Below are 15,811 nucleotides of genomic sequence, written 5' to 3'. Positions count from 1 at the left end.
CAAATTTGCTTCCAGTATTTTGGAAAGAAAATTACTTTTTTGCAAAGCAACCAATATACCCTAAACTTTGGGGAATAATCGTACACACAAATTTGAAGTTTTAGGTATGATTGTACGATTTAATAACATTTTAATGGGTTTTGTTCTTTGGGGGACTCATCCTGTATGTTACATACATTCATGCAGTGCATCCGGAAAGTATTCAGAGCTCTTCACTTTTTCCACTTTTTGTAATGTTACAGCCTTATTCTAAAATAGAATACATTCATTTTGTCCTCAAAATTTGACAGCCAATACCTTATAATGACAATGTGAAAATTTTTTTTTATTTTTTTATTCTGAAAATTTTATAAAAATAGAAAAAACTACAGGTAAAAAAAAAAGAATCACATGTACGTAAGTATTCACACCATTTGCTCAATACTTTGTTGATGCACCTACAATTACAGCCTCAAGTCTTTTTGAATACGATGCCTCAAGCTTGGCACACCTGTCTTTGGGCATTTTCGCCCATTCTTCTTTGCAGCACCTCTCAAGCTCTATCAGGCTGGGTGGGAAGTGTCGGTTTTCATCCAGCATGTCCCTGTACATTGTTGCATTTTTCTCCCAGTTCCTGCCACTGAAAAACATCCCCACAGCATGATGCTGCCAACACCATGGTTCACTGTAGACATGGTCCTGGCCTGGTAATGAGCAGTGCCTGGTTTCTTCTAAACATGACCTCTGACATTTATGCCAAAGAGTTCAATGTTTATCATATCAGACAAGAGAATTTTGTTTCTCATTGTCTGAGAGACTTTCAGGTGCATTTTGGCAAACGTTTTACTAAGAATGGTTTCAGTCTGGCCACTCTATAATACAGGCCTGATTGGTAGATTGCTACAGAGATGGTTGTCCTTCTGGAAGGTTCTCCTCTCTCCAGAGAGCAAGACTGTAGTTCTGACAGTGACCATCGGGTTCTTGGTCAGCTCCCTGACTAGACTAAGATAAATGCAGCAATGTACAGAGACATCCTGAATTAAAACCAACGCTTCCCATCCAACCTGATGGAGCTTGAGAGGTGCCTGCAAAGAAGAATGGGCAAAGCTGCCCAAAGATAGTTGGGGCATTGTATTTAAAAAGACTTTAGGCTGTAATTTTTGCCAACGGTACATCGACAAATGTATTGAGCAAAGCATGTGAACACTTATGTACATGTGATTTTTTAAATTTTTTAATTTGTTTTATGAATTTGTAAACAGTTATTGAAACACCTTTTCATGTTTTTGATATCAATCAATGTTTACTTATATAGCCCTAAATCACTAGTGTCTCAAAGGGCTATTGTCTGTAGAGTTTTGAGGACAAAAATGAATTTTTTCCATTTTGGACCAATTCTGTAACAAAACAAAATGTTGTGAATACTTTCCAAAAGCACTGTAGACTTTCAGACTTACAAAAAAAAAAATGTTACCCTGATGGGCAAAAATGATCAAATAAATGGGGGGTAAATAATATGAATGAAAATATAAATGTCAACATTATTAGTGGTGAAATACATGTAGGCAATGAAAACATTGTCAGGCTGGCTTATTTAGACCCTTTAGTCAACATTCCCTCTGTCTGCTCAATAGCTCCACATAAGTGAAGATTACCATAACTAAAAGCTAATCAAAATACATTAAATTGAAATAATGCTAGCTTTTTTATTCCTGTCAGTGTTTGCCTTACGCTTACAGATTTTCACTGTGTGTCGCTAGATTGCCAGCAAAGTGGCTGCACCGTTGGCCAAGACCAATGAGATTGTTATCCTGAGTGGCGAAAGCAGCCGTGTTACAGGAGAGTTGAACCGTCTGTTAGCTGAACTCCCAGTTTCTGTCAACGCCCTCACCGGAGTGGATCTGACCAAGGTAAGTGTGGCTGCTCAGCACAAACCATTATTTTTAGTGTCTTATCTCGATGTTGGATATGATTGGCTTCCACCAATAAGGCAACTGCAAATTAAAGCTCCATGGGTAAAAGGACAAAGCAAGAAAGAAAAAGGTACAAGCAGCAGTAAGGAATAATTCTAAAAATAAGGCTGAATTCACTCAAAATAGTGCTGTCGATCCTTGCTATGAGAAAAACAGCAGATAATAGACACACCCTTTAAAAAACCTATAAAATATCTAGCCTTCAAACATTATAATGTGTCTCTCAGTTATTAAAACATTTCAGAATTCAGTTTTACAAAAAAACACTTTAGAGTATTGTCTACACATCATACACAGGGATGGTACATTCAAGTATTTACAACCACTAAAAGTTGAAAGGTATGAGTGGGTATAACTCCGCAAGGAAAAATACGTCCATAAATTACTGTGATGTCCTGATATGAGGATGACATATCATGGTTATCGTGACACACTGAAATTTTTTGACCAAGTAATTAAAAAAAAAAAAAATTGGACACACTCTTAGAAACCCCACTATTTTGCATGTTTTGTGTTTCTTATGATTCACCAATAGTGTTTAGTCTTAGTATTTGATCTGTTTCATTGGCTAAGCTTTTAAATGTTGGTTTGTACACATAACAATTAAAATCTATTATTATTTATTATATTGGCGAGACCTGCGATGAGGTGGCAACTTGTCCAGGGTGTACCCCGCCTTCCGCCCGATTGTAGCTGAGATAGGTACCAGCGCCCCCCCCCGCCACCCCAAAGGGAATAAGCGGTAGAAAATGGATGCATATTGGCGAGACATCGCTTGAGGGTCCCTGGTTTATAACCAGCTTCCTCTATCCTACAATAGTCGCTGTCGTTGTGTCCTTGGGCAAGACAAGGGTTTCTCAATGTAAAGCGATTTGAACTACTAAAGAAAAAGCGCTATATGAATATAACTCACAATTCACTATATGTGGCAGGCGTTGTGGCGTCCTATTCTTTTCAGCAGTCCTTGAACGCGCCGTAAAAACACCTGTCTCATTCTCCTCTGAGTAGAGAACGATCACTCTGTTCTAAGAGAGCACAGCTTGTAGGTTCAATGTGCACAATTAAATATCTCATTTACTCAGACAGCAATGTGTTATTGGGGTATGTCGTTTCTTAAGGGTGAAATACGTTGATGTCTATTGTTTTCTTTTCAGCATTTAAGCTACAGGCATGTGAAATGTCTGGGAAAATGCTTTTTTTAAACATTTATTTTCGCGTCAAAATATCACTGCCGCGTTTTTTTAATGTAATTTTGTAGCGTGCAAGGACCGGAGTCGAAGAAGAGGTGTCAAAAGATCAAATTGTTTTAATGACATTCAGACTTTTTGTTGTCAGCAATCGAGCAGTATCTTTAGATCTGTCGCTTGTCAGCGCTACAACACTGGAAATGTTTCCCGTGAAATCCCATCCGACCAGGAATTCTAACAGTAACAAAAGTTTTGTGAGTGTATTACAAAACACAAAATCAGGGAAGTTGGCATGTTGTGTAAATCGTAAATAAAAACAGAATGCAATAATTTGCAAATCCTTTTCAACCTATATTCATTTGAATACACTGCAAAGACAAAATATTTCATTGTTCAAAGTGAGAAACAACATTTTTTTTTCAATCATTAACTTCTAATTTATTGGCAGCAACAGTGCAAAAAAGTTGGCACAGGGGCATTTTTACCCCTGTGTTACATGACCTTTCCTTTTAACAACACTCGGTAAACGTTTGGGAACTGAGGAGACCAATTTTAAAAGATTTTCAGGTGAAATTCTTTCCCAATCTCGCTTGACAGTTCAACAGTGCGGGTCTCCATTTTGGTATTTTAGGCTTCATATGGGATTTTGTTGTTGTGGCTTGTGCAACCCTTTGAGACACTTGTGATTTAGGGCTATATAAATATACTTTGATTGATTGATTGATATTGCGCGACACATTTTCAATGGGAGACAGGTTTGGACTACAGGCAGTACCCGCACTGTTTTACTATGAAGCCACGCTGTTGTAACACTGGCTTGGCATTGTCGTGCTTAAATAAGCAGGGGCGTCCATGATAATGTTGCTTGGATGGCTACATTTGTTGCTCCAAAACCTGTATGTACCTTTCAGTTTTGATAGTGCCTTCACAGATGTGTAAGTTACCCATGCCTTGGGCACTAATACACCACCATACAATCACAGATGCTGGCTTTTGAACTTTGCGCCTATACCAATCCGGATGGTTCTTTTCCTCTTTGTTCCAAGGGACACAGTTTCCAAAAACAATTGGATATGTGAACTCGTCGGACCACAGAACACTTTTACATTTTGCATCAGTCCATCTTAGATGAGATCGGGCCCAACGAAGCCTGCTGCATTTATGGGTTTGTTGATAAATGGCTTTGGCTTTGCATAGTAGAGTTTTAACTTGCACTTACAGATGTAGCGATGAACTGTAGTCACTGACAGTAGTTTTCTGAAGTGTGCCTGAGCCCATGTGGGGATATCCTTTACACACTGATGTTGCTTTTTGACACAGTACCGCCTGAGGGATCAAAAGTCTGTATTATCATTGCTTTCGTGCCGTGATTTCTCCAGATTCTCTGAACCTTTTGATAATATTACAGACCGTAGATGGTCCTTAAATTCCCAAATTCCTTGCAATAGCTCATTGAGAAATGTTGTTCTTAAACTGTTCGACAATTTGCTCACAAAGTGATGACCCTCGCCCCATCCTTGTTTGTTAATAACTGAGCATTTCATAGAAGCTGCTTTTATTCCCAATCATGGCACCCACCTGTTCCCAATTAGCCTGCTCACCTGTGGGATGTTTGATGAGCATTCATCCACTTTCTCAGTCTTTTATGCCACTTGTGCCAGCTTTTTTGAAACATGTTGCAGGCATCAAATTCCAAATAAGCTCATATTTGCAAAAAATAACAACATTTTCCAGTTCAAACGTTAAGTATCTTGTTTTTGCTGTCTATTCAATTGAATATAGATTGAAAAGGATTTGCAAATCATTGTATTTTGTTCTTATTTACGATTTACACAATGTGCCAACTTCACTGGTTTTGGGTTTTGTATGTAAACTAATACAATATCAAAAAATGTGATTGAAACAAAATGTGTTCCTCTCGTCTAAACACAGCACTGAATTGCAAGACAGAACGCCGAAACAAGCTCGCTTGTTAGCATCATTTAGTTAATTTAGTCGTTGTCGCCTGCGTTAGCTCTCTGAGCCGCAAAGTTGACGGCTGTCTACTTTGCTGCTAATCATATGTGGATGATTACAATCCGAACACTCTTAGTTCCGAACCAGTTGTAGCTCTAGAGTATTTATTAGTAGCCTGCAAGAAGATATATTTTTGACGTGACGAATTGTAAACAGAGGTTACAACACCGGAAGTATATTACAGGATAGAGTTGCAAAATAAGAAAAGTTTTCTGAGTTCTTTGCATGCATGTTATTAAATTTTACATTACATTTTCAATGATAATAGTGTTATTAAATTATCTACTTAAAAAAAAAGTACATGGGACATGGAAGTGTCGAAAAGACAACCAAAAGAGGTTGGTAGATGGGAATAAAGCTTAAGGTAAAATATAGTGTAGAAATTTACCTAGTTGCAGGAAATGTAGTCTTGATTTTAAATTTTTTATTTTGGGGTTTGTATGGCAGATCTTCCTGCCAATAGAAATGTTCCTCTTTTTTCATCAGTTTGTTTCTTTTTTTTATAAAAGGGTGCTCACATGCCTGAAACTAGGGAGCTTGCGCCAGCCAGTCCATGAGTTTGTCAAAGTGCAATTATCAATTACATTTTTTTTGCGTTTTAATTCAAAACAGTTACACTTGCACTGTTTAAAATGTCCGGAAAGGTGTAGGAAAGAGGAGAGTTGATTTAATCCTACCTCTTCTCCATGTCTAGGCAATTACCAACAGTTTTTTTACTTCCTGTGTTTAACAAGTTTAAAAGATTAATAGTCAAGTAAGGAAATAGTTCCCAGGTAGCCTATACAGCATTAAAATAAAAGCATAATGTAAGTAAATAAATAAAGTGGTAAAAGTTGACAGGAACATTATGTGGTGATAGATAAGCATTGGATATATGGTAAATTAAACCTTAGTTTAAAACAGGGTAAAGGAGTAGAACTAAAAAACATTGTATATGTTAATTAAGACTGTCAAACAATCAACAATTATAATCATATTAACCACAAGGTTGCTCTGGATTTGTTTTGATTAATCATGTTTAAATATGATTAAAAATATTTTGAGCAAAGAGAGTCAAGAAAAGACTTGCTTTTAAAACACCTTTAATATTATTTTCATGTTTTCCTAAACAAACATGTAACACATTTCTCCTTTTTAGTTATTAATGTAACATTTAAAGATTGAAGTGCTTCAGTGAAAAGAAAACTGGACGGAGTTTTTAATACTATAGTTATTTTGTGGTAATGAATTATGATGACAGATTCTAGTTGTGTCCCGCAAATTTGACAGTAGCCACGTGTACATGGGTAAAATGTATTTAATCTGATGATAATTCGGATTAAAATGTTCCTGAAAAAAATTATCCGATTATGAAGTGAATTTTCATGTATCACACCTTAAATTGGGATACTTTACTTTTAACATGCGCATCATATATCATAATGGGAATGGTGTGTGATTGTTTGTGCTATAGTGCCATCTTTTGGACAAGTTTGCTCACTGCAGTTGCTGAATCAGCAGTGACTTCCGCTGTAAACAAACATGGGTTTGTGCATTTCTGCTTGTCCGACGACGTTATCATAGTATTTGTTTATCAATTGGTTTCTTCTGTTTGCTACTTTTTTTTTACCTCTCTTTTGGAAATGGAGATGTTCTGTGCCTTTTATGTTTTTATGTTCTATGTACAGCTTACCGCCCGGCTTCATGTTACGACCTTCTGTGTACGTGTCTGAGGCTACCTAGTACTTAGCTCTTGGAGTAGCTGTAAAATCATGAAAAAAAACAGCTTGTTAAGACGAAAACTGGCCCACTTCTTTGATTGTTACATTGACACATGACATTCAAGAACATACTTTTGTTTTTGCTAGTCTCGTTTTAAAGCAACAAACTCAACAGTATATAATGCTACGTCTGTACATGTTACAAACCCCGTTTCCAGATGAGTTGAGAAATTGTGTTAGATGTAAATATAAACGGAATACAATGATTTGCAAATTCTTTTCAACCCATATTCAGTTGAATGCACTACAAAGACAAGATATTTAATGTTCAAAGTCATAATCGTATTTTTATTTTTTTTGCAAATACTAATTAACTTAGAATTTCATGGCTGCAACACGTGCCAAAGTAGTTGGGAAAGGGCATGTTCACCACTGTGTTTCATCACCTTTTCTTTTAACAACACTCAATAAACCTTTGGGAACTGAGGAGACACATTACTGAAGCTTTTCAGGTGGAATTCTTTCCCATTCTTGTTTTATGTACAGTTTAAGTTGTTCAACAGTCCGGGGTCTCCGTTGTGGTATTTTAAGCTTCATAATGCGCCACACATTTTCAATGGGAGACAGGTCTGGACTACAGGCAAGCCAGTCTAGTACCCGCACTCTTTTACTATGAAGCCACGCTGTTGTAACAAGTGACTTGGCATTGTCTTGCTCAAATAAGCAGGGACGTCCATGATAACGTTACTTGGATGGCAACATATGTTGTTCCAAAACCTGTATGTACCTTTCAGCATTAATAGTGCCTTCACAGATGTGTAAGTTACCCATGCACTAATACACCACCATACTATCACAGATGCTGGCTTTTCAACTTTGCACCTAGTTCTGATGGTTCTTTTCCTCTTTGGTCCGGAGGACACGACGTTCACCATTTCCAAAAAACAATTTCAAATGTGGACTCGTCAGACCACAGAACACTTTTCCACTTTGCAGCTGTCCATCTCAGCTGAGCTCGGGCCCAGCGAAGCCGGTGTCGTTGATAAATGGCTTTGGCTTTGCATAGTAGTTTTAACTTGCACTTACAGATGTAGCGACAAACTGTAGTTACTGAGAGTGGTTTTCTGAGGTGTTCCTTAGCCCATGTGGTGATATCCTTTACACACTGATGTCGCTTTTTAACGCAGTACCGCCTGAGGGAACCAAGGTCTGTTATATCATCGCTTACGTGCAGTGATTTCTCCAGATTCTCTGAACCTTTTGATGGTATTACAGACCGTAGATGGTGAATTTCCTAAATTCCCTGCAATAGCCCGTTGAGAAATGTTGTTCTTAAACTGTTTTACAATTTGCTCACCCATTTGTTCACAAAGTGGTGACCGTTTCCCAATCCTTGTTTCTGGATGACTGAGCATTTCATGGAAGCTGCTTTTATAGCTAATCATGGCACCCACCTGTTCCCAATTAGCCTGCACACCTGTGGGATGTTCCAAATAAGTGTTTGATGAGCATTTCTCAACTTCATCCGTATTTATTGCAACCTTTCCCAACTTCTTTGTCACGTGTGGCTGGTATCAAATTCTAAAGTTAATGATTATTTGCAAAAAAAAAATGTTTATCAGTTTGAACATCAAATATGTTGTCTTTGTAGCATATTCAACTGAATATGGGTTGAAAATGATTTGCAAATCATTGTATTCCGTTTATATTTACATCTAACACAATTTCCCAACTCAAATGGAAACGGGGTTTGTAAATGAGGGGAGACAGCAGCAAGACAATCGCCTAATTCCAAGACTCTTAAATTGAGTTCCTGCTCCACCATTAAAGTATAGCTGACGTCAGAGACATGCGCAGTAAGGATCGTTTTAACCCGAATTTTGTAAGATGTGTTTTCGTGCGCTGCAATCCGAATGACTATTGGCATAAACCACCTGTCTCGATCGGAATTAAATTTTGATCCAATATTTTGTCATAATATTCCAGATGGCGTGTTTACATAAAGCATTTTATTCTGGTCAGGCTTTTAATGCGATAAAAATTTGTCCATGTGCACATAGCTACTGGCAAGCAAATGAAGGTGTCTGCAATGTAATGTAGCGCCTTTGCTAACTCGCTAGCGACTAATGTCCCATCACAGTGCGGAGCTGCATGTAAATCACTAAAACGTCTTCATGTCAGCAAATGAACTAAGTGTATTCTATCATACCAAGTATCATAATAGGATACAAAAAAGCATAGCAAACTGCTAAACTATAGCTCCTGAATGTAAACATCAGTGGACGGATTGAAACAAATATTGATAGTAATGATACCAATTATAGTTTAAGTCAATAGTCTACACTAAAGGAATTATAGTGATGGTTTTTATTATCACAGATGGATAGATGGATGGATGGATGGATGGATGGATGGATAATAAATAGATAGATAGATAGATAGATAAATAGATAGATAGTACTTTATTGATTTGTTCAGGAAACTTTCCTCAGGAATGTGTTTTTTGTTGTTTCGTTATTGTTCACATACTTGGGAAAGAATGTTTTGCTTTTGTTTAAACATGTTGCACTACTGACTTTATAATACGTTTTGTATGTATCAAATGATAACATGGTAATTTTTTGATTATTTAATTGACATTATTACACTGCTATCCTGTTATTTGTCTGACTATAATTGTGATTAAAAAATGGTATCATTCATTGATATTTAAAAACTTATAATTTTGAGAAAATACTACAACTGAAAATGATAAATTAGGAGACTTTTTACCTAGTTTTAAAATGGTTCTATTATTTAAATGCTAAATAATAGATTGTGATATAGATTATCGTAAGAGGATGTAGTATTATAACGCCTATCTTTTTTTTCTTGACTTAGCAATTTAAAGTTCTAATTCAAACAATCGATACAAAAAATATTTACAGTCTGTATGCTGTGACCCCAGTAGAAAGTGGATGGATAGATGTGTAATTATTTCTCGCAGCATACTAACAAAGCTACACCTGCCATTACTGTGCACTAGAGGGCCCTGTAGTTCCATGTGTATAAATAACGTCTGCCATTGCTTTTCTTCCAGTACATTGATAATAACTCGACCGTCCGCTAACAGCATCTTTTTTCCACTCTTCACAGATTCCTCTGCTGCAGAAGTTGACCAGCCAAGCCGCCGTCTAATGAATCTGAAACCTTCACCATAAACAATATCTGCCTCAAGCATGACAACACTTTCTGACCTACTTATGCAACTGCCACAAACACCAAACTAGTCTAGTTTTTTTGTGTTTTATTCCCCCCTTCTTAGGTAAAAATCTCTAGATTAGTCAATCAGGATTTTATGCTGCAGTCCCGTTCAATTCAACATCCTGTATGTGTGTGTGCGTGCGTGCGTGCGTGTTTTCTATTGTGTTTTACAAAGAGAACACACCGATTGTGCTGGCAAAAATCCCCCCCAAAATATTAAATGTTGTCTCATCTCCAAAGCTGTTTGAGTGCCGCAGCACTTCTGTCAGGTTGCAATGTTATTCCACTCAAAGTGTGCCAGCCCCACCTCGTGGTTACACCACTTTTCTGATCGCTGTTAGCTTTTTCCTCGCCTCGCTTGTCCTCCTCCTCCTCCTCTTCTTCTTGGTCTGTGCTGTGCCTGTCAAATCACCACTCAAGTGCCCTAACCTTTTAGGACGGTGGTTTGGCCTCATATGTGGTTCAGCTGCCTTTACTAACACACTATTTGTGTTTTAGGAAGGATGGCCTTAGGTGACCGAGTACCAGCAGGTCACCCATCACTAGTACCTCATGTAGCATGTTGTAGACGCTCAGGGCCATTCACTCTTTGCTTCTTTTTACCTTCTCGCTCTAAAATTTACCGTTTTTTTTAGAATATTTACACAGTACTGTAGTCCTGTGTTTTGTTGTATTTACAGTAACGCTAGTAACTAACAGTCGCATGTACACAGCAGATTAACGTGACAAGCATCAACTTTTTTTCTTACTATAACATGTAAATTGCTGGTAAATGCAAACATTTGATAAAGAAGTTGAGACATGAGCAGTCTATTCGTACAGTAGGAAGGGGATTCATATGGCTTCGTTAATCGTGTTTCACCTGACACATGAAACGTGACGACTTGAGGGGGGTTGCACTGTTCACTTTAGCCTACAGATGGCAGAGTGTTGACTACCTTTAAATGTGTTTTGTGGCAAGACCAACTTTGACCACCAATGTGAGTTGATTTGTAGAGTGGCACTTTCCATTGTTTTCCGATGACTGCTTTGCAAAATGATTAAGCCCAATCTTCCTCTCACAGGTGATCCATCCAGGAATGGGGCCATATGAAGCCCTCCCTACTGTACCGTGTCTACATGTGCGCAGGTGTGAATTCTGTCAAGTCTGTGTTTCCCAACCTATTTAACTGAGGCACATATTTTAAATTGGACATATCTCACTGCATACAGAATGATGAAGGTTCTGTCATATATTTAACAGTGCTGTCAAACGATGACATTTTCTAATCAGATTAATCGCACTTTTGGATTTCTATTTATCGTGATCACAGGTTACTACTCTCTTACATAATATAAATTAACTTGAATAAAGACCCAATATTTGGACACAATCAATTTTACAGTCAGAATGTCATCCAGGAAAATTGTTAAAATGTGCTACTGTAATGCACAACATTTATTTGCCCGGAATGTGGGCAAATATCTTATGTCCAGTCTGGGTTTATTTTGCAGTGAAATTAGCCAGCGAGCACAACATCTTGGCACTGACGAATGCATTGGCCTTATTACAACTACTTGTGAAATAAATTGTGTGATTAATCTCCTTGATTAATGCGATTATTTTTGTGTGATTAATCACATGTTAACTCGTTATTTTATGACAGCCGTGGTATTTAATTTTTCTGCCTGTGACCTGTGAACAGATACTGCGTGTTGTAGTGAAATGTAATATTTTTAGACTGATTAAGTGTATTAAATAGTGCTGTCAAAAAATGACCTATTTTAATCAGAGGAATCACACTTTTGGATTAATTGTGATTAACCACACGTTATGCTCGTACATAATTTGAACTAACTTTTAAAACACCCCAACATTTGGACATAAATGCAGTTTTACTGTAACGATGTCGTTGAACGCACTTCTGCACATGTGATTAATCCGTGTATATACACGATTATTGTAATGTTTTCTTTGTGAATATTAACATGAGATAACTCGTTATTTTTAACAGCCCTAATGTTTAATTTTGCTGCGTGTGAACTTTGAACAAATACTGCGTCTTAGTTGTAGTAAATAAATTTGAATTTTTGGACCGATGTGCTGTCAAATGATGACTTATTTTAATCATAATAATTACACTTTTGAATTTGGTTCAATGGTGATTAATCACAGGTTATTGCTCGCTTTATGATTTAAAGTAACTTTAAGAAGACCCCAATATTTGGACATAAATGCAGTTTTACTGTCAGGATGTCGTTAAAAGCACTTCTACACATTTGATTAATCTTCGTATATACATGATTGTTGTAATAACTTTTTGTCATTAATTACATTGATTTAACTCGTTATTTTTGACAATGTTTAATTTTGCTGCCTGTGAAGTTTGAACAATTACCGCGTCTTAGTTGTAGTAAATAAATTAGAATTTTTGGACCAATTAAGTGTATTTAAACTTGCTGTCAAGTTATTACTTATTTTAATCATAATAATTACACTTTTGAATTTGGATTAATGGTCATTAATCACAGGTTATTACTCGCTTTATGATTTAAACTAACTTTAGAAAGACCCCAACATTTGGACATAAATGCAGTTTTACTGTCAGGATGTCGTTGAAAGCACTTCTACACATGTGATTAATCTTCTTATATACATGATTATTGTAATAACTCTTTGTGATTATTAATATGAGTTAACTCGTTATTTTGACAACCCTAATGTTCAATCATTCTATAAACCAATACTGTATTATTTTTAGTAAATAATATGGACCAATTAAGTGAAATTGGATCATTTTTTTATGTGCCTCGGCGCAGTGGTTGGGAATCACTCACATGTCACCCTTTCTCCTTTGTGACTGACTTAGTCGGTTTGTGTGAAATCTATAGAAGACAAAAGGTTTTAAGCTTACCAATATTTAGTTTGTAGAGGAAATAATTTGTTTTGTACACAGTGCCTTTGTCACAAAGAAAAGAGTCATTTTATTGTTACTATTAGTATTATCCTATTCATCTTCTTGCTCAGCTGTTCATTGCAACATGTAGACGATGTAAACATGCTAACCTGCATCCTTTCCTTTTGTACTTGTTCAGCCTGATACATTTGATAACATCACACATGGGAACACATCAATTAATGTACGTGGCTGCAAGAATTTAGAGTTAACTGTTGCTATTTTTGTGATATTCGCATCAGCTATATTTAGTCATTGTTTTGGCCAGTATATTTTTGTGCCAAAAATTGCTTTGTGTTACTCTAAGACCAAACTTAGACCTATGCCTTAACTCTCATTTGAAAACATTCAAATCATGTGTATGTTGTGACAAAAAAAAAAAAAAGAGAATCGTACTAAAATTGTGGATTTTTAGTTATGCTTCCCATGTTAACACTGACCTTTTGAAAAGTAGATCAAGCATGGCGTTTGATGCATGTGTTCATGCTATTCTGTGTTGTGCGCCATCCTCTAATAAAAGATATACTGTATACAAACACACCTCTTTTTTTCCTTGTGTAAAAATATACACACCAAACATTACATTCATCTTCTAAGTCTTATACCAGGAGTATGTCACGCACCCATTCCTGCTACGGCACTGATAAGAATATAAGGGACTGGGAAATTTCCCTTCAAGATTCTTCATCCATTTTCAGAGGGTTAGTGCTGGTCTTGTGAGGCAGTGAAAGTTCTGTTTGGCGGTGCAGGAAGGTTTTATTATGTTAACTGTGTTTTTTCACTAATTTAACAATTTATTCTTCATTAATTAGATGTAGTACAAAACATAATTACATTCAATTTTTATAAAGAGGGGTGAAAATTGTTTCACATTACAAAAATATTTGTTAAAAAATATCAAAGGAAAATACTGCTTAAAGCCCAATTTAGACTCAATGGGTTGATGCAATGCAATTTTAAAAGATCACTAAATTCCATTTGTTGATTGGAATAAAACAGAGCAGCAGATTTCATGCAAACAAAAAATTAACTTTGGACCAACAAATTTGTAAAATGGCGGTAGTTGGTGTGACTCCAGGATGCAAAGATAGGAAGCGAGGTGCAGGTAAAATGGAGGTTTAAAGGGATCATGTGAGTTTTTTCGACATTTAAAACACTTTCTTGTGGTCTAGATAACATGTAATGGTGGTTTTCTTGTTAAAAAAAATTGCATAAACATGCACCTGGGGATAGGTTGATTGGCAACACTAAATTAGCCCTAGTGTGTGAATGTGAGTGTGAATGTTGTCTGTCTATCTGTGTTGGCCCTGTGATGAGGTGGGGACTTGTCCAGGGTGCACCCCGCCTCCCGCCCGAATGTAACTGAGATAAGCTCCAGCGGCCCCAAAACGGTAGGAAATGGAAGGATGGATGGATGTTTTACAGACATTTTTCCGGCTGCTTTGTAGGGGGTCTTATTTACGTGCTTCCACTTTAACACCATTTTCTCCCCGTCATCCATGTTGTAGTTTTAGCATGTGCACAGCAAGTCTACTGACAGACATAAGTAAGAACTATACACTACTTTGTATTAGAAATGGCAACAGCGGAGGATGCATGTGCATGTACGAGACAGTCTGCCCCACAACAAAGGGACAGAGAAAATGCAGGAACTTATTGATGACATTGACTTTGGGTAAATGTCTACCATATATTAAGAACTAGAAATGTGAGTATCAATAAATGAAATGGAGAAAGACCCCGATAAAAAAAATAGTTCTCTACAATTGTTAAAAACTACATATTTTACCCATTAACAATATGAAAACAGTGTAAAATCAGAAGTCAATAATGCATTGCAATAGTCGAAGTATGTACACTAACTTTGAGGCTATCAAAGATTACTTATCGTGTATGTATGTATATATATATGTATATATATATATATATATATATATATATATATATATATATATATATATATATATATAGACACACACACACACACACAGTCAAGATAATAAGTATTTGAACACCCTGCTATTTTGCAAGTTCTCCCACTTAGAAACCATGGAGGGGTCTGGAATTTTCACGGTAGGTGCATGTCCACTGTATGAGAGATAACTTAAAAAGAAAAATCCAAAAATCATAATTTATAATTTTTTAACAATTTATTTGTGTGATACAGCTGAAAATAAGCATTTGAACAACTGTCTATCAGCTAGAATTCTGACCCTCAAAGACCTGTTAGTCCGCCTTTAAAAGTCCTCCTCCACTCCACTGTAGTGTCCTGAATCAGATGCACCTGTGTGAGGTCGTTAGCTGCTTAAGGACACCTGTCCACCCCATACAATCAGTAAGACCCAAACATTCAGCATGACTAAGAGCAAAGAGCTGTCCAAAGACACAGAGACCAAATTGTACAACTCCACAAGGATGGAAAGAGCGCTGGAGAAATTGCCAAGCAGCTTGGTGAAAAAAGGTCCACTGTTGGAGCAATCATTAGAAAATGGAAGAAGCTAAACATGACGGTCAATCTCAATCGGAAGTGGAGCCCCCATGCAAGAAATCACCTCGTGGAGTCTCACTGATGCTAAGAAAAGTGAGGAATCAGCCCAGGACTACACGGCAGGACTTGGTCAATGACCTGACAAGAGCTGGGACGACTGTTTCCATGGTCACTGTTGGTAATACACTAAGACGTCGAGGTTTGAAATCATGCTGGCACGGACGGGTCTCCTGCTTAAACCAACACATGTTAAGGCCCGTCTTAAGTTTGCCACTGACCATTGGATGAT

The 15,811-nt window shown here is 37.0% G+C and overlaps 1 protein-coding gene across 3 annotated transcripts in view; it reads left to right on the top strand.

Annotated features, from left to right (window-relative positions):
• The window catches only part of LOC133551354 (flotillin-2a), a 55,025-nt gene extending 41,455 nt beyond the window's left edge, over positions 1–13,570 (top strand). For all 3 annotated transcript variants that reach the window (XM_061897989.1, XM_061897987.1, XM_061897990.1), the window contains 2 exons: positions 1,740–1,889; positions 9,991–13,570. In XM_061897989.1, the coding sequence (XP_061753973.1) occupies positions 1,740–1,889; positions 9,991–10,032 (192 nt within the window). In that variant the 3' untranslated portion in view covers positions 10,033–13,570. The remainder of the gene's footprint in view (positions 1–1,739; positions 1,890–9,990) is intronic.
• Positions 13,571–15,811: the final 2,241 nt, after the last annotated feature.

The sequence above is a fragment of the Nerophis ophidion genome, linkage group LG04, assembly GCF_033978795.1.
Source record: "Nerophis ophidion isolate RoL-2023_Sa linkage group LG04, RoL_Noph_v1.0, whole genome shotgun sequence".
In the NCBI taxonomy this organism is placed as follows: domain Eukaryota; kingdom Metazoa; phylum Chordata; class Actinopteri; order Syngnathiformes; family Syngnathidae; genus Nerophis; species Nerophis ophidion.
The sequence above is the reverse complement of the archived record's forward strand: the minus strand, read 5'-3'. Positions and strand labels throughout refer to the sequence as shown.